This window comes from Ursus americanus, chromosome 9 (assembly GCF_024610735.1).
Source record: "Ursus americanus isolate L20-20 chromosome 9, mUrsAme1.1.p, whole genome shotgun sequence".
In the NCBI taxonomy this organism is placed as follows: Eukaryota; Metazoa; Chordata; class Mammalia; order Carnivora; family Ursidae; genus Ursus; species Ursus americanus.
Window position 1 is genome coordinate 41,931,791 of NC_142135.1, and position 25,898 is coordinate 41,957,688.

General features: G+C 41.6%; 1 protein-coding gene across 6 annotated transcripts in view; it reads left to right on the forward strand.

The window, feature by feature from the left end:
• LOC123797679 (uncharacterized) overlaps positions 1-25,898 on the forward strand; it is a 53,180-nt gene that overhangs the window by 12,791 nt on the left and 14,491 nt on the right. For 3 of the 6 annotated variants that reach the window (XR_015725797.1, XM_087864747.1, XM_087864748.1), the window contains exon 2: positions 8,068-8,185. Coding sequence is in view for 2 of the 6 variants with exons in the window: in XM_087864747.1 (XP_087720873.1) it covers positions 8,068-8,185 (118 nt within the window). In the remaining 4 variants the exon portion in view is untranslated. Of the gene's footprint in view, positions 1-8,067; positions 8,186-11,733; positions 15,944-25,898 lie in introns of those variants that run through there. The other 3 variants (XR_015725798.1, XR_006781020.2, XR_015725799.1) reach the window with 3 other exon arrangements.

A 25,898-nucleotide genomic window follows, 5' to 3' on the forward strand; every position in this document is an offset into this window, starting at 1 on the left:
GGAATGTGAAGATACATCTGTTTATTATCATGCAAATATTCCATAATCATTTATGGAGTCTGTACATCTTGTAGGGAACTATAGAATATCCAAACATTATTAAGTAAAACTGGGTGAGTTTACAGTCTCTAGTATGCTTTCTGGGTGGTAACTTTATGTACCAAACAGCAGCTTGCTTAGAATGCAAAGCTTGCCTTCTTCCTCAACACAACAGCACTGGGGATTTTTAGATAAAGCAGATTACCATGTAGGTAAGGTTGCCGATTTAGTCCTCAGACATCATTTATTAAAAAAACAAAAACAAAAACAAAAAACAGAAATGAAGATTCTAACAAGTAAGATGGTATCTCTATAAATTATAGTCATAAGAAGCAATTTTTAGAAAGAAGAATTTCATCCATAATAACTATATTAAAGTCTCCACACTACAAAGTCAGCAAAACAAGGGAAAAGAGAGGCCAGAGATATGAAGATGAATTATTCAGATTTACCAAGTGTCACTCAAGCTGTTCTGTTTTGAAGATTCACTCATTAATGTATTCATTTAGTTAATCGTATTAAATATCTACAAGGTGTTTGACAGTATAAAATAGCAGGACAATGTGTTTAGCCTCAAAAAAAGCTAAAAATCTGGCAGTGAAAACTCTCTCCACATAAGTATCTGTGGTCCAATGCATGTTGCAATGAGGCTGTAATCAACATAGAGAAGGAGGAAGAAAGGAGAGAGCCAGCTCATAAACGAGGTGACAGTTAAGCTAGGACTTAATAGATGAGTAGAATATTTGCAAGTCAACAGAGAAAGGACATTGCAGACAGAGATAATAATATATGCAAACTCATAGAGCTACAGTAGTTTCTTTCATATATATATGTATATATATGTATATATACAATATAATAGAGATGCCATTAAATATTAGTGGGGAATAAAAAGACTATTCAATAAATGCTGCTGAGAAATGAAATATCTCTGTGGAAAAAAAATAAAATCAAACCCCTGCCACTATAGACAAAAAGGTAAATTCCTGATGGATCAAAAACATAAGAAGTTTAGAAGAAAGTATTTAAAAATATATGTGTCATCTTGAGATACAATAAATAAGAAACAAATGCACACATTATTGAAGAAAGTATGAAGCTGACTATGTTAAAATTTAAGCACAGAAAGGACACAATAAACAAGGTAAACAGACATGCCGTATTATTGGCAGAGGACTTTTGCAAAGTATATAATGAAACAAACGATTATTCCCCAATTTTAAAGATGCTTACAAATGAGAATTTGTAATGTCACACAAATTCAAAGCTCAACAGAAAAATAGGCAGAGGATATAAAGAGGTAATTCACAGAAAAGGGAAAAATAATTATCCTATAAGCATCTGAAAGGTTGCCTAGCTTCCCTTGTAATTTGGGAAGACCACAATTAGATACAATTCCAGACTTAGTTTGGCAAAACATAAAACGTTTGATAATAGCAGATGTAAGCAAGACTATAGAACAGTGGAACTCTTGTACACTGCGATGAAATTAAAATTTGTCTGGAGAACAATCCAATAATATCTAGCAAATTTGAAGATGCATATCTCCTTTAACTCATCAGCTTCATCCCTAAATACATAGCACAGTGAACCCTAGATGTCCCCAAAGCGGTGTGTAAAGAACACAGATTATGGCATTTTTAGTTAAAATGAAAAGCTAAAACGAAAAATAAAACATAAATGTCCATTAACAACAGAAAGTATTTGCCATTAAAATAAACCTTAAAAAATATAATAGTGACCAAAAATTAAGTTTCAGGTTGCTGATACCATACAGGAAGTGTGGAAAGATGCAGAACAATATTATTTTCTTTGAGGAACAAAAATACAAAAAACATGCATGGCTGAAAATAACAATGCCAAATTCATGACCATGGTAGCTCTGTGACATTTTCTTTTTTCAAAAAAAGAGGAAAAGTCTGAATTAGGATAGGTACTTGTATTCGTTGGATGGTCCTCCACGATTTTCTGTGTGTTCTGCGTGCTATGCATTGTGGAGGTTCTTGGTTATTCATATGAATCTCAGGAATCACCCAAATGGAATGTTTTCCAAAGACTATGATACTTGCAGCAGTGCTGTAACCAGTAGAGGACATAAAGGCTACCCAGGTTTGGAGATGGGTGATTCTTCTAACAGTGAGGGTGACCATTGACAAACTTCCTTCTTTATTGCTTACCGTTCTAGAATCTTATTTGTAAGCATGGGTCTAATACTTTAACAGGATAGGAAATCCTCAGCAGTTAGGCACAGGTTAATGCTTACTGTAATTTATGAATACATAAATTATGAAACTCCGTAATCAACAATTGTTTCATGGACTAGGAAGTTTCCCTTGTTGAGCAAAGCATAGAATAAAGTAACACAGACCTTCTTATATTTGTTTTTTGTTTTTTGTTTTTGTTTTTGGCAATCCCTTCAGACAATGTAAGCAGGCCTCAGCAGGGACAGCTCATGTCTGCTCCACTTGGCATAGCAGGACATCTCAAAGGCTGGAAGCTGGAATCTTCTGAAGACTCACTCACTCACTCACTCACTCTCTCACTCACTCTCTAGTGAATGCTGCTGGCTGTTGGCTGAGTCCTTGGCTTGGGTTATCAGTTGAAACACTTCTTCACAGCATGGTGGCTGTATTAGTTTTCTGTTACTGCTTCAGCAAAGTAAAACAAACTCAGTGGCTTAAAACAACACAAACGTATCATCTTGTAGTTCTATGAGCCAAAAGTCTGATAGAGAGCTCACTGGACTAAAATCAAGGTGTTGTAGGTTTGCACTGCTTTCCAGAGGTTCTCAAGGAGAATCCGTTTCCTTTTCCCAGGTTGTAGAGACTGCCCACATCCCTTTGCTCCAGAACCCCTTCCTCCATCTTCAAAACCAGGGACATTGCCGTTCTCTGTGCCTCTCTTCCATAATCAGATCTTCCTCCGATGAGCTTCTACCGCCCTCTCCATGAGCATTCTATAGGCACTGCTCCTGATTCTGAACTTTCTGCCCCTTCTATTTTTAAGGAACCTTGTGATTACATCTAATATAATCTCATCTGCAGGCAAATCCCTTTTGCTGTGTACAGTAACATAGTCACAGGTTCTAGGGATTAGGACAGGGACATTTTTGAGGAATCACTCGTCTTCTACAGCGGCTGAGTGCCAAGGATGAGCACCAGGAACAAGCTGAGTAGATGCTGTAGTGCCCCTCCTGACTTAGTCCCCAAAAGACACATGGCATCACTTCCTCCACATTGCTACTTACCATGGTGGTCGTAATGCCCACACAGCTTCAATAGGAAGGAAAATAGACTCCATCTCCTGAAGATGGAGTTCAAGGTTCTGGAAGAGGAGTTTGGAGTAGAAATACTGCTCTGACCATTTTTGTAAACTACAACCTTCCACAAATAGTGTAATAGATGAAAACACCATCTCTTGTATCCAAATGCCTGTGGTAAATTCCTGCCTCTTCTCCTAAGTGGCAATAGCAGCGTGTCCTTGAGAAAATCAGCCTTGCCAATGTCAAATTTCTTCATCTCTAACATGAGCATAACAGTTGTACAAGCCCAAAGAATAGCGGTAGGGATGAAACAGGATAACACATATACAATTCTTAGCATGGTGCCTGGCTCTGAGGAAGACCTCAATAACCGTTACCAACAACCAGCTCTATGTATTTGAGCAAGTTACTCAATCACTTTGCAAGTCAGTTTCTTCATATGTAAACAGTGAGGAGAGTGCTTACTTTATAGGGCTGTTGTGAAGATTAAGGGAGTTTAGGTATCGCTGATAGGTAGTAAGCATCCAAGAAATATTACATACAAATAATCTTAATTAAATACATTTATACTTAGAATTATATATATAATTGTATATATAATTATAATAATTAAATATGATGGATTAAAGCTAATCATTCCCCCAACGAAGCAATATCAACTACAAAAAAAAAAAGAGGTGGAATTACAACTATGAGACCATATGTGCAGAGCTATGAAGAACTTCAAAATTATTAGTTACATTTAAGTTTTTAATTAGGTTTTTCAAATATGTACCACAATGAAAATGATCAGCCACAACAGTATTGTGAGGGTGTGCAGTGATTCATCATAAATGACACTGGGGTCTGCTGGAGATGGTTTGAACAGCAATACTGATAAAGAAATGGAGTCCTAAGGAAGGAGGAGCAGTGAGCACTGAGAGGCTTTGATGAGCGCTAATCCAGTCCAGGCTGGAAAGGACTCAGAGAGCCGTATCTGTGCAAACTCACTGAAGCCAGCCAAGACTGCTTGGAGCAATGCCTTAATCACGCTCTGATTAGAATGGCACTGCCTAGAAACAGACTCCAAATTAAGTCATTTTTGTCTTCAGCAAGTTCTCCTAGTACTGCTGTGTATGATGTGATAAGTGCATGAAATAAAAGCTATACTGTTTTTAAAATTTCTAAAATGCCATGTCTTTCTTGTCTTACTAAGGTAGAAAGTTCTTTTTTAAAAATAAGATTGTATATGTTGAGGTGCCTGGGTGGCTCAGTCAGTTAAGTGTCTGCCTTTGGCTCAGGTCCTGATCCCAGGGTCCTCAGGTCAAGCCCCGCATGGCGCTCCATGCTCTCAGTGGGGAGTCAGCTTCTCCTTCTCCCTCTGCCATCCTCCCGCCCCCGCCCCAAACGTGGGCTTGTGCTCTCTGGCTCTCTCTATCTCTCTGTCAAATAAATAAATAAAATCTTAAAGAAAAAATAAAGATTGTATATGTTGGATAAGAGGTGGCAAAGGCACACAACTTCTCCAAGACTCTCCAGGATCAGGACACTGTGATGTCACCAGCAAATTCGCTTTCCATCAGGGTCAGTTTCATGGACATATGACAAAGTGCAGTCACATATGACCTTGGGCTCAGAGGACTGGAGGCTTCTTGCTCTACAGTCACTGTTTTGAAATTATTAATAATCATAATCCTTGAATTTGTGTTTTGTAAGTGAAGTGTGATGGGACAATAGAGCATGAGGAGATGGGGCTTGGGGCTAATATGTGGTGAAGCCTCCTGCTGCCTTCCCACCTCCCTGGTATGGGTTCTTGGCAAGCCATTCCCTACCCTCTGGGCCTCAAGCCCACCACGCTTCCAACCTCCTGCCCTACTCCCACCACCACCCTCAACCAGGGGCAGGGACAGGTCAGCAAGGGAAGGCCCACATTCTGCATTGCCCTCCATCCCTAGTGGGGCCTGGGCATGAACATGGAAAGGTTTGGGGCCGCATATGCCTATACCCCACAGTATCTCAGGGCAGGGTATCGTGGTTGCTGTCCTCACCCAGGATTACCAGCTTTACAGGGTATTTAATGGGTGGTTTTTTGCACCAGGTGTGGGGGGGAGGTAGCAGGGGTGGAAAGCTTTTATCCACTCCTGATCAAGGTTCCTAGTATGCCCCCAGGGAGGTTGGAATCTCTCAGGGTCACCTGTCCATGTGGCTTGGGTGGCCAGCATACAAATGGGAGATTGCCAAGTTAGACTAGTGGCTCAGGAGGAGCCCTCAGTCACCTTTGAGGGTCTGTACTGACCCTGTGTGTATCACCTGCCTGAGTCAGTGCGACATTAAAAAGTTAATGAAAAACATCAAAAGGTCAAGAAAGAGATCTCAGAAGAAAGGGAAATGGTTATATTTTAGGACTTTCAGCAACACATTTTTCCTTATTTTAAACAAGGAGCCCCCAAATTTCATTTTGCATTGGATCTTACAAATTATTTATCCAGCCCTGCTAAATAATCTTAATAGATTGTTGAAGTTTCTTTATTTCTTTCAACTCTAAGCAGTTGGTGGAAGAGAAGGAAAATTCAGTGCAGGGGGCTTGCTATCTGTAGCATAGAGGGGGCGGTTTCACTGGTCTGAACTAACAGTTCCTAAAGCAAATCAAATATGGCTGCAATCCTGATCTCCAAAAGCTCTCTCAAAATAGTCTTTTCAATGGATGCTGGCGGGCAGTCTTCAATTAAATTTCCATTCTGACTCATTTCTGTGGTTGGCTCTTGGCACTTTTTTAACTGAAAGCAGACCTGTAATTGGTTAAAACTGCATAATGATTTTACGGATTTTTAAGAGTGCTGCTTGCTTTTGACTGTTTCATTTTTTTTCTTTGTCCTAGCTCGTATTTATCTTGTTACAGCAGTGAGGATGGTATAGCCCATCTCCTATGTAGGTGAGGGAGTTAGGTTTAAAGGGCTCCAAAAATTAACCTAGGGTTTGCCCCCAAATATTTTACTATTCCTCCATGAAGGACTTGACTTGTATGGAAGAGTTGTCCCTCGTTAGCATAAACATCCTCTTCCTTGGCTTGAAAGGACAGAGTGCCACACAAGCTAATTTGCTATAGGATTTCAAATCGCAACCTACAATCCAGCTGGGTAACAGTTAAATTCCCCCAAAAGGAATGTCCTAGATGCATTTCTTTGTCCTAGGTGCATTTCTTTTCCGCTTGATATTAGATTTCCACAAATCAATAAACATCATAGGATGTTAAATAACTTTCTTTCCACTTGCATTTTGGGTTCTTAAAAAATCTTCGCAAGGCTTGCTCATTAAACTACCTACGTTCTTTTTCTTCTTCATTTCTTCGCTTGTGTTAGCCACATGCTTCAGTGAAAGAGTTACAAAGGAGTCATACATTTGCATTAAAAGTGCCAGCAACCCTTTTATTAAACTGCAAATTTTATTTTCAATACCTAGTAGGTGGTTACAATGAAAACGTTAGCAAGTGGCAGAATGGGGAGGGAGGTAAATGGGAGGATTTGCTAATAGATTAAACAAGAGGGGTAGGAAAAGAGTGGACATAGGGAAGACTCCTAGGTGTGAGGCCTCATCAGCTGAACTGATGATCGTGCCATTTACTCGGGTGGAGAAAACTGGTAGAGGGACTAGTTTGGTCTAGGGGTAAGTCAAGGGTCCTTTTTTGGACTTGATGAGATGACTATTGATATTTCCACTATCTATCTAAGTGGAGAAGTCAAGGGTGCCGTTAGGTACAAAAAGTCTGGATCAAAGTGGAAATGTCACATTGAATACATAAAGGTGGGAGCTAATAACCGTATAGGTTTTATGTAAAGTCAGGAGAGTGGAGGAGATCACCTGGGGACAGATTGCTTTAGAAAACAACAGTGGGTCTGGGCCTATGTCCTGAGGCATCTCAACACTCACCAGCAAAGCTGACTGTGAGGAGTTCTTAGGGAAGTTAGATAGGGAACAGAGAGTGAGGGATCACCTAGGAAAGAGTGTCTCAAAGAGGGTATGATCGACCGTGTCAAATCTGAAGAGGATTCAAGAAAGAAGAGGGAAGAAAAGGAAATTTGGGTTAAAGCCTATGGCAGTCAGTTCTGACCCTAACAAGAAACTTTGTAGTGGAATGGTTGAAAAGAAACTTAATTGGAAAGGTTGAGGAAAAAGAATATATGCAATACTTTCAAAAACTTTTCTGTACAGGAAACAAAAACGTCAGTGCTAACTGAAGTGCAAGTCAAGTTGCTTTAGTCCATTAATCATGTTATAAATAAAGATAGTTGTTATGGACTTACTTGTGTCCCCCCCCCCAAATGCATATGTTGAAACCCTAACCCCCAGTGTGACCAGATTTGGAAAAAGGACCTTTAAGGAGGTAATTAAGTTTAAATGAGGACATAAAGGTGGGGTCCTAGTCCTAAAGGACTGGTATGTTTTTAAGAAAGGAAAGAGACAGCAGAGATCTGTTACTCTTTCCACACATACACAGCAGAAAGGCCAAGTGAGGACACACGAGAAGGTGGCTGTCCGCAGCCAGGAAGAGAGGTCTCACCAGAAATCAACACTGAGGGCACCTTGAGCTTGTGCTCCCAGCCTCCAGAGCTGTGAGGGAACAAATGCCACTCAGCGTGGGATCTTGTTGTAACAGCCCAAGCTAATACAGTGACTTAAAGAGTATACCTACGAAGTCTTGCGCAAATTAAAAGAAAAAAAATTAATGGTTTCATATTAGCAAAATATTTCTCTGTTGATCTTGATCTCCATTCTATATTCTTTTCCAGTTTCAACCAACTCATCTTCTAGATCATCCTCAATTTCAGCAAATGTACCAATATTTAGCCATTTGTTCGGGACAAGAATTTCAGAGCCATCCTTGATTACTCCCTCTCTCACGTCCATGTAAGTAAGCACATCAGTTCTGCCTTCAACATGTACCCCAAATCTGACCATTTCTCTTCTCCTTCACTTCTGCCCCCTTAGTTTAGCTGCTGTTACCCATCTGCTGCAAAAGTCTCCTGCGTGGTCATCCATATTCCACGTATGTTCCACATACAGTAACCCTGATGTCCCCTCTACAATATGAACCAAGTCTTGCCTTCCTTCTGCCCTCAACATTCAAATGGTGTTCTTTCTCACAGAACAAAATCTGAAGTTCCTACCATAATCACAAGGCTGCCATGATCTGCCCCCTTGGCTACCTTTCTGTATCACATAACTATTCTAAATAACAACCAATCTGAAAACTCAGTGGCTGAAAACAGTACTGATTATCCCTTATGTCTGTAGCTTGGCTAAGAGTTGACTGATCCTGGCTGGAGTCAACTGGGATTGCTTGGCTGGGTAGGCTCGCTCCTAGAGGGACCAGAAGGTTAGCCTGAGCTCTTGTCATAGCAATGGCAGATGTGTGAGAGAGAAAGAGCAGAAACAGACAAGGTCTCTTAACCCTTAGACTCAGAACTGGCATATTGTCACATCCACTTTATTCTAATGACCAAAGCAACTCATATGGCTAAATGCAAAGTCAAGACTAGGAAAATGCACTACTCCCCTTAAGAGGAGACCTACAATATCACATGGCAAAGAATGTGTATACAGATAGGAATAAACGACCGTGACCAGCAATGAAGTCTATTATATACTCTGATCCATTTGCCTGTGTCTTTTTTGTTGTTGTTGTTCACTTGACTTCAAGGCTCACATTTGTCAATCAAGCTACCATCTCAAGGCCTTTGGACTTGTGTTTCCTCCTGCTTAGGATATTCTTTCTCTAGAATACTACATGGCTTTTATTCATTCATTCAGTTCTCTACTAAAATATCATATTCTCAAAGATTCCCATGACTAGGGGTTAACAAACTATGGTCCACAGACCAATTTGTGCCCACTGCTTATTTTTGTAAATAAAGTTTTATTGAAACACAGCCATGCCCATTCATTTACTTATTATCTAGGACTGTTTACATATGACAATGGTAAAATTGAGTAGTTGTGTCAGAAACTATGCCAGAAATTTTTAAATATTTACTATCTGGCTCTTTCCAGAACGAGATTGCTGAGCCCTACACTATCCCAGGGTCTTTCTTTATTTTTCTTCTTGATGATTATCTTTTGACATTACACTATATTTATTTGTTTGTTTATGATTAACCTCCTTCACTAGACTCTAAGTTTCTCTAGGGAAGGATTTTGTCATATTTACTGCAGTGTTGCTAGCCCTAGAAATGTGCCAGGTACTCAGAATTATATTCTAATCCCCTGTAAATCTTTGCCTAAATGGCACTTTCCCAGTGAGGTCTCCCCTGACAACTGCGGCACTTCTCTGTCCTCTTCTCTGCTTTATGTATTTTCTTTATTTTATAGAACTTGTTGCCTTCTTGCATAATACCTTTCTTCATAACTTTAACACTACTGTCTGACTCTGACATGAGAATGTAAACTTCACAGGGGCGGAATCTTTATCCAAAACGTTTATTTGGTACAGTGCCTGGCATATAAGAAGTACTCAGTAAATATTTGTTGAATGATTGAGCAAATAAAAATAATTTCTTGGGAATAGAATTAAAATTGTTAAATTTCAGAGAATAAAATAAATAATGGGAGGTAATAATACTATTCAGCGTTTAGGACAATCCTTGAGAAAAGTCTTTAAGTGAGACTCAAGTCCTCCAACACCTCATGCACTGAGGTTTTTTTTTTTTTCATAGAACAGACGAACCCAACAGCTTATGGATCAGGAAAGTCCAGGTTATTAAGACTTTTTCTGAAAGCATGCTGCCCATTAACATCAAGGGAGAATGGAAAACATCAGCAAATACTCTACTGATGACCCCCTATTTAGAAGTCCTGTTTACTAGCTCTCTTCAATATGCATATTTTAATAAAGAGGGAGGAACTTCCCTTTGTATTCCAAGTAAGGTAAACGGTGATTCTAATTGGATTTCTCTCAAATTTTATGTTGCCAGGGGAATAATAACAAAAAGTGGTATGTCAGAATAACCCCTGCCCTTACTAGAATGTTGGAGAGGTCATGAGAGTAGCTTTCTTGCATCCTCTGTTGTCTCACTTCTTATTCTCAGAGAGAGCAAAGCCAACTGTGGAGTCAGGACCATTCAGAAAATGAAGATTTTTACTTTCAGGAGGCTGGAAGCCATTCATGTAATACCCGGATGTATCCAAATGAGTTGGATGAAGGGATGGTTCTCATTCATTTGTGAAGCTTAGAGCAGGGGATTTTCTAGGAGCAGCTGCTTGGAGTCTGGACGCCCAGTGGATGGATTCTGCCCATTTCCCAAAGGTGGGAGGAGGAGGAGATATAAAGGCTTGGGTCACACAGTCTGATGGAACAAACAGCCATTGGGTGAGGAATTTGCTGAGAGTAGCTTTATCGTGTCATGTTTAGCGGATCCAGCCAGTGCCCCGCCATATCCCCTTGCACTTAACACTGAGAGGTGCAGCAACTCGACTTCTAACTGCCAGTATTTGACCTCTGCCTGAGCAAACTGCTTGTCCACCAGCACAGACCAGAAGTTCAGGGGAATTAAACCCTGGGAGCACCTCTTAAACAATGACTGGCAGTAGCTGATGCCTTAAATCCCCAGCTCCCTCAGCCTCCAGCGAGTTAAGGTTGGAATGTGTGTTTTACGTGGAACCCCAGAGTTTTCCTAGTGAGACTGAGCAGCAGTCACCTGCTATGGTGACAGGCTTGAGAATGTGACTTTTATTGGCTGTCTTCGCTGTCTTTTTTCCCCTACATCTGCCCACACTGGTGTTTTCTTCCACCTCCTCAATAAACTACCTATTCTCAAGTTATTGGGTCAAGGTCTGCTTCTAGAAAACCCAAACTCAGAAACACGCCTATCCAATTCATACTTATTTTTAATTCCCTAGCCTAACTTAAATGTATGTGATGATTTTATTTTTGTCTCAGGTGTGAGAGAAAACATGCTCAAACCTGAAAATCTATACCCTCTTCTTAGTAGATTGAACCCTTTGGGAACATTTAGTATTAACCTTCCTAGTAATAGTAACTTTCTTATTCTTGGTTATAAGTGGACATGTTATTGCAACCTAAAATTATTAGCAAAATATCCATAGGTATGTTAACATTTAGATTGTTAATATAATATTTTTAGACCTGATAGTTCTTTCATAAAACTCAAGCCCTTTATTTTACACATGAAAACTCATTAGGTGGCATGAGGTTTAGGCAGTGATTTAGCTAAGATCCCACTGCTAATTGGCTTCACAGCTGAAACCACAAGTTAAATTCAGATATGACATAAAATTACCATTATTTAATGTCTACTAAGTGCTCTACAGTCATCCTGTATTCTAGGCTTTCCCAGTTGTACCTGTTTTGACTATTTGATAAAGTGTATTTCTGGATGGTTTGGGAGAGGGAAGTCTATCTTGATTTCTTTGGTCTCTATTCTCCTTCTTGCAGACAGGAGGGTGTTAGCTTCTTAACACCGAACAGCCTTCTCTTTGTGATTTCTGCGTTTACCTGAATACCCAGGGTTATTCCATTCAAGGAAGAGGAGATGTCCTTACCTTCTCTCTGTGCCAATTTCTGCCGCCACCAGCTGTGGAAACAGCCATTCTCATGTTGTAGCAGAACTAATGATCTGCCTCCTGGGACTTGTAAGATACTCCTCTTGCCACCCTGGATAAGTGCATGTGGCTGGTGTGCTTGTGTATGACTACTCCCCGCCCCTGCGTCGGACCCAGTTTCTGCACTTCCACACGGACGCTCCAGCCCGCCTGTCCCACGGGCGTTGAGCCTGTGGCAGCTCTCCCCCATCAGTATGGGTGTGCCCTTGGCTGCAATCAGGAAGCCCAAGCAGCTGCTGCTGTGGCTTCATCTTGTCACACCCCATGTTGCCTTGGCCTCCTGCAGGGGCTGGATTTGGGCCTCATTCAACAAAGCTCCATCTTCGTCTTGGCTGCCTCCCCAGGAGCCTCAGGCTGCACTGCGGGCTGACCTAACTGATCTCACGAAGGTTCCAGCTTCCCAGAGGACTGGTTAACACAATCCAAAGGTATCACTATCACGGGTTTTGAATTAAAACAGTTTTTTTTTCATTGTTGGTGCTCTGAACAAGGACATCTAGCACAAGCATTTTGCCCCCATTCTAGAGACTGGACATCAAAATAGAAAAAGCTTAATGACTTCCCCAGAATTACTTATTGTACCATGAGTGGCTGTGAAAAACACAAAAGCTAGTCTCTTGATTTCGTCTTATCTTGACTTTTTTTACTGCCCTGTGTCCCTTTTTGTTTGCCTTTCCCCCGGGTTTATCTGCAGGGAGATGTATAATGGTTAATTTCTTCCTAAAGAATAATTCATCCAGGGTAGTAGATGCTGCATACATCTGCGAGGCTCTTAAGTATTTCATGCATTATGTGGCCCAAATGGCTACATTAGGAAAAAAAAAATCCCAATTAGTGAAATTTAAATGTGGACTTTCTTTGAATTGTAATTCTCCTTTCATATGTTACAACATCCTGATCAATGGCACCAAAAAGCAAAAGGTTTCTCTTATTGCTGTATATTTTTATTTCCCTCCAAATATCAATGCCACATCAACTGTTAATCTGAAAAACCTCATTTAATGTCAGCTTGCTCACAGTTATGAAAATTCAGGTAATGTATTCCTGTTACTAATTGTATTTGAGAAAGTGTTATTAATTTCATATATCAAGTTCGTAGTGGCCATCTGTTCCCTCCGAACTGCTGCGTCTCCCTCCATCTGCCCTGTTTTTCTTCTGCTAATCGGGTGGCAAGGGCTCAGATGATCGGGAAGTTTCTCTCTGACTTTTGATTTGTCACTCATCATCAAGCCAGCTGTGCATTTGTAACAGACTCCTCCGACGGGTGGTGGTGAATTTAAATCTGTCTGGTTTTCTTTTTTTTTTTTAAATAAAACTTTTTTGTCAAAAAATGTTTAAAGGAAGCCAGATTGTATTTTCTACACTGTAAAATGTGCTTTGCTGCCACTAATTTGGCTGCATCTGCACTCTCATGAATATAGATGAAGGTGCATGGCCAGGATATTATTAGGGACTGCGGCGAGCAGGGAAGAATTTTAAATGCGGCAAGATACCATAGTTTAGATTTCTGAGAACATTAGGACAAACTCGCATGAAACTGCTGACATTTGCTAGCTTTAAGTTCAAGATGAGTTTTTGAATCTTAACCACAAAGATTCTTCTTTGAATATTTTTGCTTGTGTGTGGTTGGGTGGGGAAAAGAGATTATGGGAAGGATTCTAGGAGAATGTGATTAAATCAAAAAGGGTTTCAGTTCAAATTTCTTCACCCTGTCTTCAATAAATCATGGACTAGAGTCAGTGTGCAAATGACATGTTTGAGTCCATATCCTAGGTGAGCAAGCTGGGCAGGACATTAGCTAACATCATGGCTTTCAAGTAACTCGGACACCCGGTGGGCTAAGATATGAAGCTTACAGACCTGGGAACTTGAAGATGAACCTAGGATACCAACTGTTTATTGTTTCTGATTGTTTATTGTATACTTTAGGGCTAACAACAGGCTATACATAAGAAATGTCTACCGAAATGTCATTCATCTCCTCCGATAAGCATTTTTCCCAAAGTCCAATAGGTGACAGCAACAATCAGATGTTAATGATGATTAAAGAAGTTTTATTTTGCCTTCGAAATGATTCAGTATAACTAGATATGAGAAAATATTCAACTCATGTTTAATAAACATTCACTGATAGTGCTTTTTTAGGAAGAGAGAAGAAATAAAAATAATGGGACAATATCTGTCCTCAAGAAACTTACACTCTATTAACAGTATAGTGTGAGAAAGTACTCTATTAGAGTTCCGTTTACAGCGATTAAATAGTGAAGCAACAACTCTCGGATAAAAACATATACAAATCTTCTTAAGAATAAATATTTTGAATAACATTAGCTCTAAAACAAAGCGAAGATGCCTAATATCTACATGTCTAATCAGTTCCTATTTTTTACACTAAAAAGTGAAACTTTTCTTGAGTTTTTCCCCCTTCATAATCATAGCACTTCAACATCTTGCTTTATAAATAAATAAAGGAACCTGTTCAAAATGGTAAAACAAAACAAAATAAATAAGCAAACAAAACCCCCAACTTGGAACTCACATTTCAAAGTACAAAGAGTCTATGCCACAATATCTGCTATGGGTTAATTGTGTCCCCTAAAAAGATCTGTTGAAGTCCTAATCCCCATACCGGTGAATGTAATCTTACTTAAAAATAGAATAGTTTCCCCTTATTCACGGGGACACATTACAAGACCCCCCCAGTGGATGCCTGAAAACACTGATAGTAGAGAACATTAGATATACTGTTTTTTCCTGTACACGGATACGTATGATAAATTTAATTTATAAAATTAGGCATAGGAAGAGATTAACAACAATCACTAATAATAAGAATAATTATAACAATGCACTGTAAAAAAGTTATGTGAATGTAGTCTCTCTCTTTCAAAATATGTTATTCTCCTGCACTCTTTTTTTGTCTCGTGATGATGTGAGGTGATAAAATGCCCACTGATGAGATGAAGGGAGGTGAATGATGTAGGGACCTTGACATAGTGTTTGGCCACTCTTGACTTCTGATACATCAGAAGGAGGCTAATGATCTGCTTTCAAACTTCAGTTGACCAACTGAAACTGTGAAAAGTGAAATCATGGACAATGGCTACTATAGAGTCTTTGCAGATGTAATCCAGTTAAAATGAGGTCATACTGGATTAGGGTGGGCCCTAATCCGATATATCTGGTATCCTTAGAAGAAGATAAGAGACATAGAAGAGACTCATAGAAAGAACACTGTGTGACAACGGAGTCAGAGATTAGATGATACTTCTACAAGCCAAGGAACACCCGGGATTGCCAGCAACCACCAGAAGCTAAGGAAGAGGCTGAGGGTTCTACACTCAAAACATCAGAGTCCTAACCCCCCAAACTGTAAGAGAATAAATTTCTGTTGTTGCGAGCCCCCGAGTTTGTGGTAATTTGTTACTGCAGCCTGAGGAAATTAATACATCATAACACAATTTAAGAAATAAAAACAAAAAGTTTGACATATATATATGTATATACATATGTATATTTTTTTAAATTTCCAAAATTTGTGTTTAGTTTTCACATGGGGCATCAAAGTTGTCATGTTTCTTAGCGTCATGAAGGAGAACACCTAATGACGTCTCAAACTTTTTTGAAAATGTTTCTTTCTTAAAAATTGTGTTGTTAGAAAAATAAAATAATTGTATAACTGCTAAGTATTTTCAAGCTACCATAATTAGTTACTTGAGAAGAATGGCAGAGGAAATACAGGATGTAAATTATTTCTAGGAGCAAAGAGAAGCCAATGTTTTATATTATTGTAACTTCTTTGACCATCTTTTGTTGGGAAAATCATTTTCTTCTTTTTCCCCCAGGGATGTTACTCAGGATACTGCTGCCAAACCTGAATCTAGTTCCAGTTGCATTTTTTAATCTGTCTTTTGATAAACTTTATGAAGAATTTCTTTGTATCACCACTTCTCTACTAAAAATTTGCAGATACCAATATATATCTCCTCAAGATTATTTGGAGGGTTTTCCAGACCTGTCTAGATCCTTCAGAATAAAAATTTAACAATGAGCCTAAGCATCTTCCTCGTCTCTTGTTGACTACACCAAAAATGTCCCAGAGACCCGTGAAAACCCCTTCCCTTCACCATCACTTAGGTCTAGATCTCTTCCAACTCAACCAGATTTTTCCATTGACATTAGTTCTAAACAGCTGCATTTGAACTGTCCTAAATGTTGCCCTTTCTCTACAACCTTGCTCATCAGAGCGTGGCCCCGGGGCCAGCAGCTGTCAGCCACACCTGGAAGCTTGTTAGAAATGCAGACTCTCAGGCCCCTGAGTCCGCAATAGCAATTCTAATAGGGTCTCCACTGACTCAAATGTACATTCAAGTTTGAGAAGCAGTGCTACACAGCTCATTATTCTTTTTCCCTGTAAATCTCCAAAGCAGTGTCTTACAGCAGTGGACATACCTGTTCCTAGTTTGAGAACAGTAGCCTTCTCCTTTATTTAGTAAAATCACAGTCTTTTAACTTCTACAGAATTTGTGCCTGAACAAAAAAGGTAGAAAAAGACCCACGAGCCACAGTATGACTGCTGCTGCTTTCCCAATGTACTGCGTTCACTGAGAGCAAGACCTTGGAATATCCTTAATGATATTAACAGAATATACATTAACACGGATGAGAAGAGCAGACCCTTTTAAGCGGTAGTCCTGTTTCCTTTCCCTAGGTAGATAATGAAGTAGATTCACTTTTCCCATGACACGGGGCTGCCTGATATTTTGCTGTGTTACATGACGTGCTTCAGCATGACTAATACATCCCAGCTGGTCTCAACAGCAGGAAAATGTGTCGTGGGGGGTGGGGGGTGGCGGTGACATGGTTAGGAAGTTACGCATGCGCAGGCCCAGGAGCCTCTGTTGTGTCTATGATTAGAGTTGGGGGTGGGGTGGGAAGAAAGAATGAATGAAAGGGGGGAAAATGAGGAAATCCCAGGAGTTCTGGAGACTTGAAATTTTTCAAGCTGTCATTTACCTTTGCAAAGTTGTGGTTGGTGACTGTGTTTACAGGCTGTGGATCTGTAAACAGCACATGTGCAAACCGTTAGCTATTGTTTTGAAAATGACAGTATGGCCAATAATTTCAGTTTCAGTGTTTAAGCGTGAACCAGATGACGCTATGTTTTATTTAAAACTGGGCATGTATCATGGAGGGTGGAAACTTGTACCTCTTAAACACTTTTATATTGTGTAGTGTGCCATATGTTGCCTGCTTTCAGGTTTTTAAAGTGATTGCCTACTGCCTAAAGGTAGCTTGTCTCAAGATTATCCGCATTTTGCTGGAGGGCAGAAATGAACCCATTAATTTAACAGCACACTAATGGGATTGGTATAAAGGTGTTAATTCTATTCCATATTCCTTAAGGATTAGGTTGAGTGATAATTTGGTAAGAGAGAAAAGGGTAAGGAATCAATAAGAAAAGTATGAGACCATACAAAAGATTTTGGCCAACGTTTTAAAAAATTGTCTTCCTACCACCACCACCACAAAACAAAACAAAATAAAACAAAACGACCAAACTTGATAGCTAGATGAATGAAGTCATTTCTAACTTAAGATTCTTTTTAAAGTCCTTATTTTACAACCTGAGATGGGAACAAGTTCCCTGCTCCCTATTTATCCTGAACAAAGAACACTCGCTACCATTTGCTCTTGAGTTATCCTAGGTGTATAGTCAAGAAAGTTGCCGGATACATATTCAGGCTGAATATTTAACTTTAATAAGATTTGGGCCCATCAGTGAAAGATTCTTGAAATCTCAGTCTCCCGTTAAAAATGTTTATTGGTGTTCAACTGGGAGGGAGTGGTCCCTGGCTCTTAAATAAGCTCCGCTGGCTGAATGCTATTCAGTGGTGTGGTCCTTGACCCCGCAGGAATGCGAGGCTGTGTTCTGTGTCGTTCGGACAGGGCAGCGGGACTGAGGCACGAGTGGGTGAAAACTGCCCCATGATTTGATAAAGGGCGTACACATTTCTGTGTTTACTTAGAGGAATGTTTCTCTAATCTTAGAGAATCCAAGGCCTAAACGCCTAGAAAATTGTTGATCCTGGGCTGGTTTCTCAAGCAAACTTGCTCCCGAGATTCCACTTCTCTCTCCCTCAGAGACGGCAAATGTTAGTCCCTGGTAATGGTTCCGCCTCACTAAGTCGTCATCCAAAATACCATTACCACCGAATTCACTTAATACTAGTATCCATGTTAAACCGATATCTTCCCTTACAAAACATAGCCAGTTTATAACAGGATTTCTTATCAGGTAATAACCATCTAGGTTTATTTTAAAACCCCTTTCTTGTTAGCTTAAGAAATATAATCCAGGAATGACAGAAGATTAGGTTTCCCCAGGGTGGGGTTCAGACAGTTTCTTCTTTGTGTTTGCCTCTCTTCTTTTGTAAGATGCGATCAGCAGCCTGTACTGGGAGGCCTGTGGGGGAAGGGATTAAGTTCTCCTCAGCTGGCCGGCCGAGGGTGTGGCTCTTGAACATTTTGGCTAACAGATGGTGACAAACCAACAGGTGCACCCAGATCCCTGCGCCGAGCTTTGTACATCTGCTGGGCGCACAGTGTGCTCGCTGGGACCTCCCCCACGCCAGCTGGGGCCTTGGCTCCACCAGCCACGGCCCAGACAAGGTAGAGAGAGATGGAGGCCCATGACCTTCAACTGTTAGCCTACTGCTATGTGCTTTAGAGGATAAGCCGGGCAAAAACACTGATCTGAACGGTACGCGGTGAAAAGAGAAACAAAGGGTGTAGACCCTGGGGTGAAGGGAGGAAGTGCCAGGCAGTTTTGGTAACAAAATCCCCTTTTCAGATTTGACAGCTTCTCTCATCGGGGCCAGATTTCTCTTTTAGCAAGGACACTGGCCTGCATTTACTGCCACCCTGGAAGATTGTTGTTGGATGACTCAAAATTGTTGAATGGAAATAACCCAGAGAACCATTGAGACAATCCCCTTTGCAACAACAATAGCTTGCTGTATGCAGGGCTCTGCCTGAATTATCCCACAGCAGCCCCAGAACAAGTCTGTGGGGCGGGTACTGTTTCTCTTCCCATTTTACAGTGGAGAAAGCAAGGCACAGACAGGCCAAGTGATTTACAACCAGAAAAGAGCAGAGTCCGTACTTACGGATTCAACATTATTTAAACACACACTTATTGAGTCTACTATGTACCAGACACACACCTACCAGCCAACTCTCAAAACCAAGTTGGCTTGACACCAAAGCCCTGCATTTAACAGCTGTGCAGAATCGTCAAGGATCAGCTTACTCTACCTACTCGAAGGTGTAGAGAAGGAAAGACATACTTGGGGTCACTATAAGTTGCAAGGTCACATATTAAGTCCACTTGAAATGATGGGTTCTTCTTCTGGTTTTTGATCTGATTATCAAGGTCCTTATGTCACGTGAAATAAGATCACCATGTATCACCATGAGATCACCACTGATCTTAATCATTAACCTTATTTAAAGCCTAGGATTCTGAGGCTTAAGAATTCTCTCTCCTGCACCTTGATTTTTACAGATGAGGAGAACTACTCACAGAGCAATCTGCTGGGAGTAGACTGTTTGCTTTACAAGTCGGGAAGAAGCAGGTGAACTGGGGAGCACTGTCTTTCCCACGTGGCTTCACGAGAGTGTGGAGCACTCCTCCGGACATGTGGACACGTGGTACGTGGCCTGACGAGGTTAGACAAGGACAACATTGTCCTGTATCTTTATGCTCCATTCGTGTTCACATGAAGAATGCTGTAGTGACTAGTGATTCCTTGGTTTCTACCAATCCACAAGCCATTTTTTCCCCCTTGATGGGAGGGTATCTTCTAAGGATTTAGAAGATGCTGTGCTGCTGTTTTCTTTTGTTGGTTTGTTTGCACTACCTACACGTCAGGCTCTGTGTCGTGTCGAATACGCACCTTATCATTTCATCTCCTACAAATTTTACAGGTGAGGACATTGAGGCTTATTTTCTTAAATAATTTTTTTTCAGTTTATAATTTTGTGAAGATTTTGTTTATTGGTTTGAGAGAGAGAGAACACACATGAGAGAGACCATAAGCAGGGGAGAGTGGCAGAGGGAGAGGGAGAAACAGACTCTCCGCTGAGCAGGGAGCCCAACGCGGGGCTCGATGCCAGGACCCTGGGATCATGACCTGAGCTGAAGGCAGATGCCTAACCCACAGAAGCACCCAGGAACCCCGAAATTGAGGCTTATAATGCTTGAGTGACTTGTATGAGATCTCACAGTGGCAATTACATGTTTGTGGGGTTTTTTTGATGACTAACCAATATTCCCACTGAACTATGTCATCATCTAAAGACAGAGATGGCGTCTGCTGAGATGCTCTATTCACCTCAGGGTGCTTACACTATGTAACAGGACCTTCATACACATATGCTTAATAAATATTCATTCAATGATTAAGTGAAAAAATAAGTGCATAAAGTTGGAGAACTGGAATTCAAAGTTATGCCTATTTAAATCAAGAGTCTGTCTTTTTAACTACTGGGCAAATGACCCCACATTGCTTAGAGTGGCTATGTTCTGCTCATTCACTAGGTATTATTATGAACTGAATTCTGTCCACACACCCCCCCAATTCATATGTTGAAGCCCTAACTACCAATGTGATTTTATTTGGAGGGACAGCCTTTAAGGAGGGAATTAAGGTTAAATGAGGTCATAGGGTTGGAGGCCTAACCAGATAGCAGTGTTGTCCTTATAAGAAGAGGGAAAGACACCAGAACTTATTCTCCATTCCTACACAGAGAAGACGCCATGTAAGCACAGAGCAAAAAGGCAGCCATCTTCAAGCTAGGAGGAGAGGCCTCATCAGAAACCAACCCTGACAGCACCTTGAATTTGGTTTTCTAGTCTACAGAACCATGAGAAAATTAATTTCTCTTCTTTAACCCACCCAGTCTGGTATTCCATTGTAGCAGCCGACTCATCTGCTCTCAGTCCTTGCTCTTCTTACTCCGCCTTTAGCCGGAGTATCATTTATTGAATATCTTCTAGCTGCTTCTGTTCCTGCAGTAATAGAGAATTGCCTTCTTCCTCCATATGCATTCTTTTTTTTCTCCTGTAATTTTTCAGCAAAGAAATGCAAGTAAGCAGCTTTTTTCTGCCTATTTGATCATCCTTTTTTCTTAGGAGGAATGAAATACCGTGACAACTTAAGGCCTGCTTGATGTATACAAATTCTATGGATTCTCTGTAGTTGGAATTAACTTCCTACATTGAGAGCCTCCCCAGTTCCAGAGTTGCCCCCCTCGCCATCTCCCACCAGGTCTGTATTACAGGGGCGGTTGTTATGGCCAATGTAGGGCAGCACCAATCAAGAAGGAAGACGAGTGGGGCGCCTGGGTGGCTCAGTCATTAAGCGTCTGACTTCCGCTCAGGTCATGATCCCAGGGTCCTCGGATCAAGCCCTGCATCAGGCTCCCTGCTCAGTGGGAAGCCTGCTTCTCCCTTTCCCTCTGCTTGTGTTCCCTCTCTCGCTGTGTCTCTGTCAAATAAATAAAATCTCAAAAAAAAAAAAAAAAGGAAGAGGTGGGAGTAGAGACCTGACAATCCGAATGAAAGCCAAGTATGAAACTATGGGTTGGGGATTCTGTTCCAGCTTTTGACTCTGACTTTGAGTGGTCAAGTGTATAAAATCTATAGCAACTTAAGTCATAATTCACCTTGTAGTTTAGAATCAGGAGAATTCTAATCACCAGGGAATCCAGTTGGTGGTCAGTTCTGGAAGCCCATTAGTAAGTAATAGGCATTTAGGAAATACAAACTATTAAGAGAAGATTCAGGTTAAAGGTCTATGCCTAAAAATGTATAAAGTCATTAACCTGAGGAACCTAGCAGATCTGAACTAAAGAGAATGATCAAGAGATACAGCAAGTTGGGTCAACATGAGAAGAGGAAGAGTGATCCAGAGGGGCTGGCCCAGGAACCAAAGGGTTATTTATAAAAATGACTATATTCTTGGTTTGACTGGCAACAACCAGCCACATAAGACCAGCGTCAGAGCCCCTGAAAGCACCAGAAAATCCTAAAATAATTCTACCATAGCAGGAAGAATACTGAGAACTGTGAGATATTCCTGCCTCAGTCATAATTTGCTGAGGAATTGGGGAAGGTCTGAGGCTGTGAACTGGGATGTAAGCCGTGGTGCTCGGTTGATCTGGGGAGCAGAGAACCAGGGGACGCTGAGGCAGGAGATGTAAGAGGCCTGGTCACAATCCTTCCATAGTCATACCCAGGAGCAAACGATTCCAGAGACAACTATTTAGCAGCATGAGATTGGGGCCCTCATCCATTGTGTTCCCTCCTTATTCCCATGGGTCTGTCAGAGTTCTTGGCACAAAATGGAGGCTCCGTATATGTGTTGAATGAATGAATGAATGAATGAATGAATGAATAATATAATACAACCAGAAATGTAGATCTTTCAACTCCAAACATTTAATTCCTCTAGTGTTTTCAACAGTGGCCATAGTAGCAAGTTAATTAACATTTATAGCGGTCAATATCTGCTGTTCAGGAATCACCAGAAGTGCGGCTCTTAATATTCAAGAAACCAATACCAACAAAAATCATGGGTTCTTCCAATAAGAAAATGTTTCCTGAATAAAAGTAGATTGATTTTTTTGCTGCTTTCCTTTGAAAGGATTAAGGAGTTGGAGATAATCATTTAAACGATGAGTACGATGATTTTTGATTGAGGCCCAGAAAGGAAAGTCGGTTTGAAGCTCATATGTTGAATTTCTCTGATTACTCCTTTATCATCGCCCAGTTATTAATAAGCACTCACTTATGATTTCAATTTCCCTTTCTACTGACAAACACACACAGTGCCAAAAGTGATGAGTCCCATCCGAGAATACCTGAGTAGTGAGCCCCGTGTTGCCAGCCTCCTGGGAACGTGGACATGTGCGCTAGGCGCACGCGGGTCCCCCGGAAACTTGCCCGGCTTCGGAGCCCCGGCTTACGTGCCCTGGGTTGTCGCCTGCTCACTGACTGCTGCTCTTACAGCCTGGTGGGTTTTTCAAGTGTAGTGGAATGGAAAACTCGGTTACTCTTGATGCAAACTAAATAGTTATCTATCAAACTGTGAGTCCCTCTCTGCTCTGTGGGCGTATTTAAAATTAGGAAGAGCACAGCAGCCACTTGTCTCCGTGAACGCGGCAGCTCGCCTTGGGCCACACAGAACAGCCAGGCACGCTGCCAGCTCCGGCGGCGACGGCGGGTTCCGGGGCGGGGACTCGGGGAGCCTCATTTGGAGTGTTAGATGGGTCTTTGAGCCGCGCACGTCTGCACAGACTGCAAAAAGATCCCCGCAACAGTATTAACCCCACAGCTAAGATTAGCTGAGAATGTTTTTCGATCTTCACAGTCATAATCTGCTCCTCGGGTGGAAACTGAGCACCAAATGCCAGGACACTGTGAGAACAGGTGTACCGACCTCCACCTGGGACTTAGGGAGGGGAAGTAATGAGCTCAGAACGGCCGAAGCCGAAGTTCCTAGGTAAGCAAGCTCTTAAACAAGTGTGCCGGACTTATGGAGCTTGAAAATGCCCTCTCTGGCGTGCCGCCGGCAATGCAGCTTCACAGAAAGAAGCGCTTCATAAAGTGGGTGTCCCAGCACGCGGGCCGCCAGAAGGAAGCGCGGAGAGAGCCCGCTCCGGCCCGGAGCCCGGCAAGCCGCCTGTAGCAAAACAGCGCTGAGCGCAAAGCTCCAACTGACTTGACCGTAAAGCTATTTTTATGCAATTCCCTTTTAACATCTTTCCAAACAGTTTGTAGTTGCACACACTTTGGAAAACCCTGCTCTAAAAGGCAATTCAAATGTAGCTGGCGTCTTAGCATTTCTGGGACTTCCAAAGGTAGGTTGGTTGATTTATTTTAATTTTAAGTGTGTTTTAGTTTATTTTTCCTGTATTATACGTTGGGTAATTGAAAATAATAATAAAAAAAAGAAAAAGAAATACAGAATGCAAAGGTATATTTAAACAGAAGCTCTGTCCCCTAGGGCAATGGAATTTGATATTCCCCCTTCCCATGCTACTATCCTTCTTATCTGAGGATAAGAGCTTGGATCAAATACATGCATAAGTCAATAGAGGGTCTTACCTATCTCACTAAGAGCCCATGGCAATAGATACTTTTGTTGAAGCATCTGAACTTAACCTTAAGGTAACACGGAGATCCACCCAGGGCCATGCAGTAGCTTGCTTGGATAAGAACCAAGGGCAGGGCATTAAAGATTCTCCCTGCTTTGACAAAATAGAACTCGACCCAACTTCTTCTTAGTACTGCTAGAACTTGCACAAGCGTGAGAAGCTGCACAGGAGCATGTGCTGACCTATGCAGGAGACCTTCGCTGCCAACGTCCCTTCCGTTGTTATTCTGCAAGCCAGGTGTCCAGTTTCGCTGGTGTGCTCCCTTCCCCATCCCGTGGGATCCCACACTTTACAAGGACTCTGGGCTTAGTTTAACACTCTGCTATTCAAATTCTGGATGATTTTCTAACAAGGGTCCAACATGGGCATTTTGCACCAGGCCCTGCAAATGGTAGCGCTGGTCCTGCCCCCTGGGGAAGACGAATCTGTCTTCTGGTACATTGTTCCGAAAGGTCCCTCCCTGGGCCTGTCCCCAATATACCAACTGCAGTTGTCACCTCCACTGATCAGTTTAGATAACTTTTTGTAGTAAAACCTGAAACGACTTGAAGACATCATCACGTAGTAGAGAAAATACAGAATTTGGAGTCAGAGAAAAGTGGGTTCAAAGCTTGGCATACATTTACTAAGTGGATTCCAGGTAACACACGCACATCTACTAAGGTTTAGACCTGAACGCCGTTACCTTGCTTCCTGGGGCTTCAGCTTCGGGGCCGGTGGGGGCTAGGGATGCCTGCCAGCTTTCTCATTTTTGGAAAAGGGAACTGTGCTTGTGGGTGCAAAGATTGAGATGAAGAATCGGGTCTAGGAGTCACTCAGTACCTGTCAAATCCTTTTGCTAGAAGTCCGTGTTTACACTCAGAACTTTGAAAAGAGAGCCATTGTGTTAGCTGATGCTTAAACTCCTAGTTTGTTATAAGGCGTACGTGTATCTGCTTATACTTCCTTAGTTTCGTAATGTGGCTGAGGGCTTTCCTGTGCTACGTCGCACCGTCTCTTCACTAACTAGTGAAAGCCCTCCGAGCAGGGCTCCCCGCACCTTCTAGCAGAGATCTGTGTGCCTCAGACGGTGGGGTCTTCGTAGAGCTTCTACGGTAATCTCACTGACTCCTCGGTTCTCTTACCTGTAGTCATCAAAACTCCACTTTCTAAGTAGTTTTTCTTCAGTGTGGTATTTTGGTCAAAGCACGAACTCTTGAGAGCAGGCAGTTGTGGGTTTGAGTTTCAGCTTTTATTTGTTCCCCAGGGCTGCCTAGACAACTCGCCACAAACCAGGCGGCTTCAAACAAGGGAAATCTCTTCTCTCACAGTTCTGGAGGACAGAAGCCCAAGGTCAAGGTATTGACAGGGTTCGTTCCTTCTGGAGGCCCTGAGGGAAAATCCACGCCACGCCTCTCCCAGCTTCAGGTGGCTACCAACAACCCTTGGCATTTTTTGGCTTATAGATACCTCACTCCATTCCCTGCCCCCATCTTTCCATTACCTTCTCCTCTGTGTCTGTGACTCATATCTTCCTCTGCCTTTCTCTTACAAGGGCACTTGTCATCAGATCGAAGACTCATATCCAGGAAGATCTCATCTTCAGATGTTTGACTTAATTCCAACTGCAAAGATGTTTTGGTCTTTGTTCATGTTCATAGGTTCTGGAGAAGAAGGTCACATTCATACATCCTGGAGATTAGGATGTGGACATGTCTTTGTGGGGCCATCATGCAGCCCACTGCTGCCGTGTGGCCTTGGGCAGTCACTTAACATTGATCAGCCTCAGTTTTCACCATCT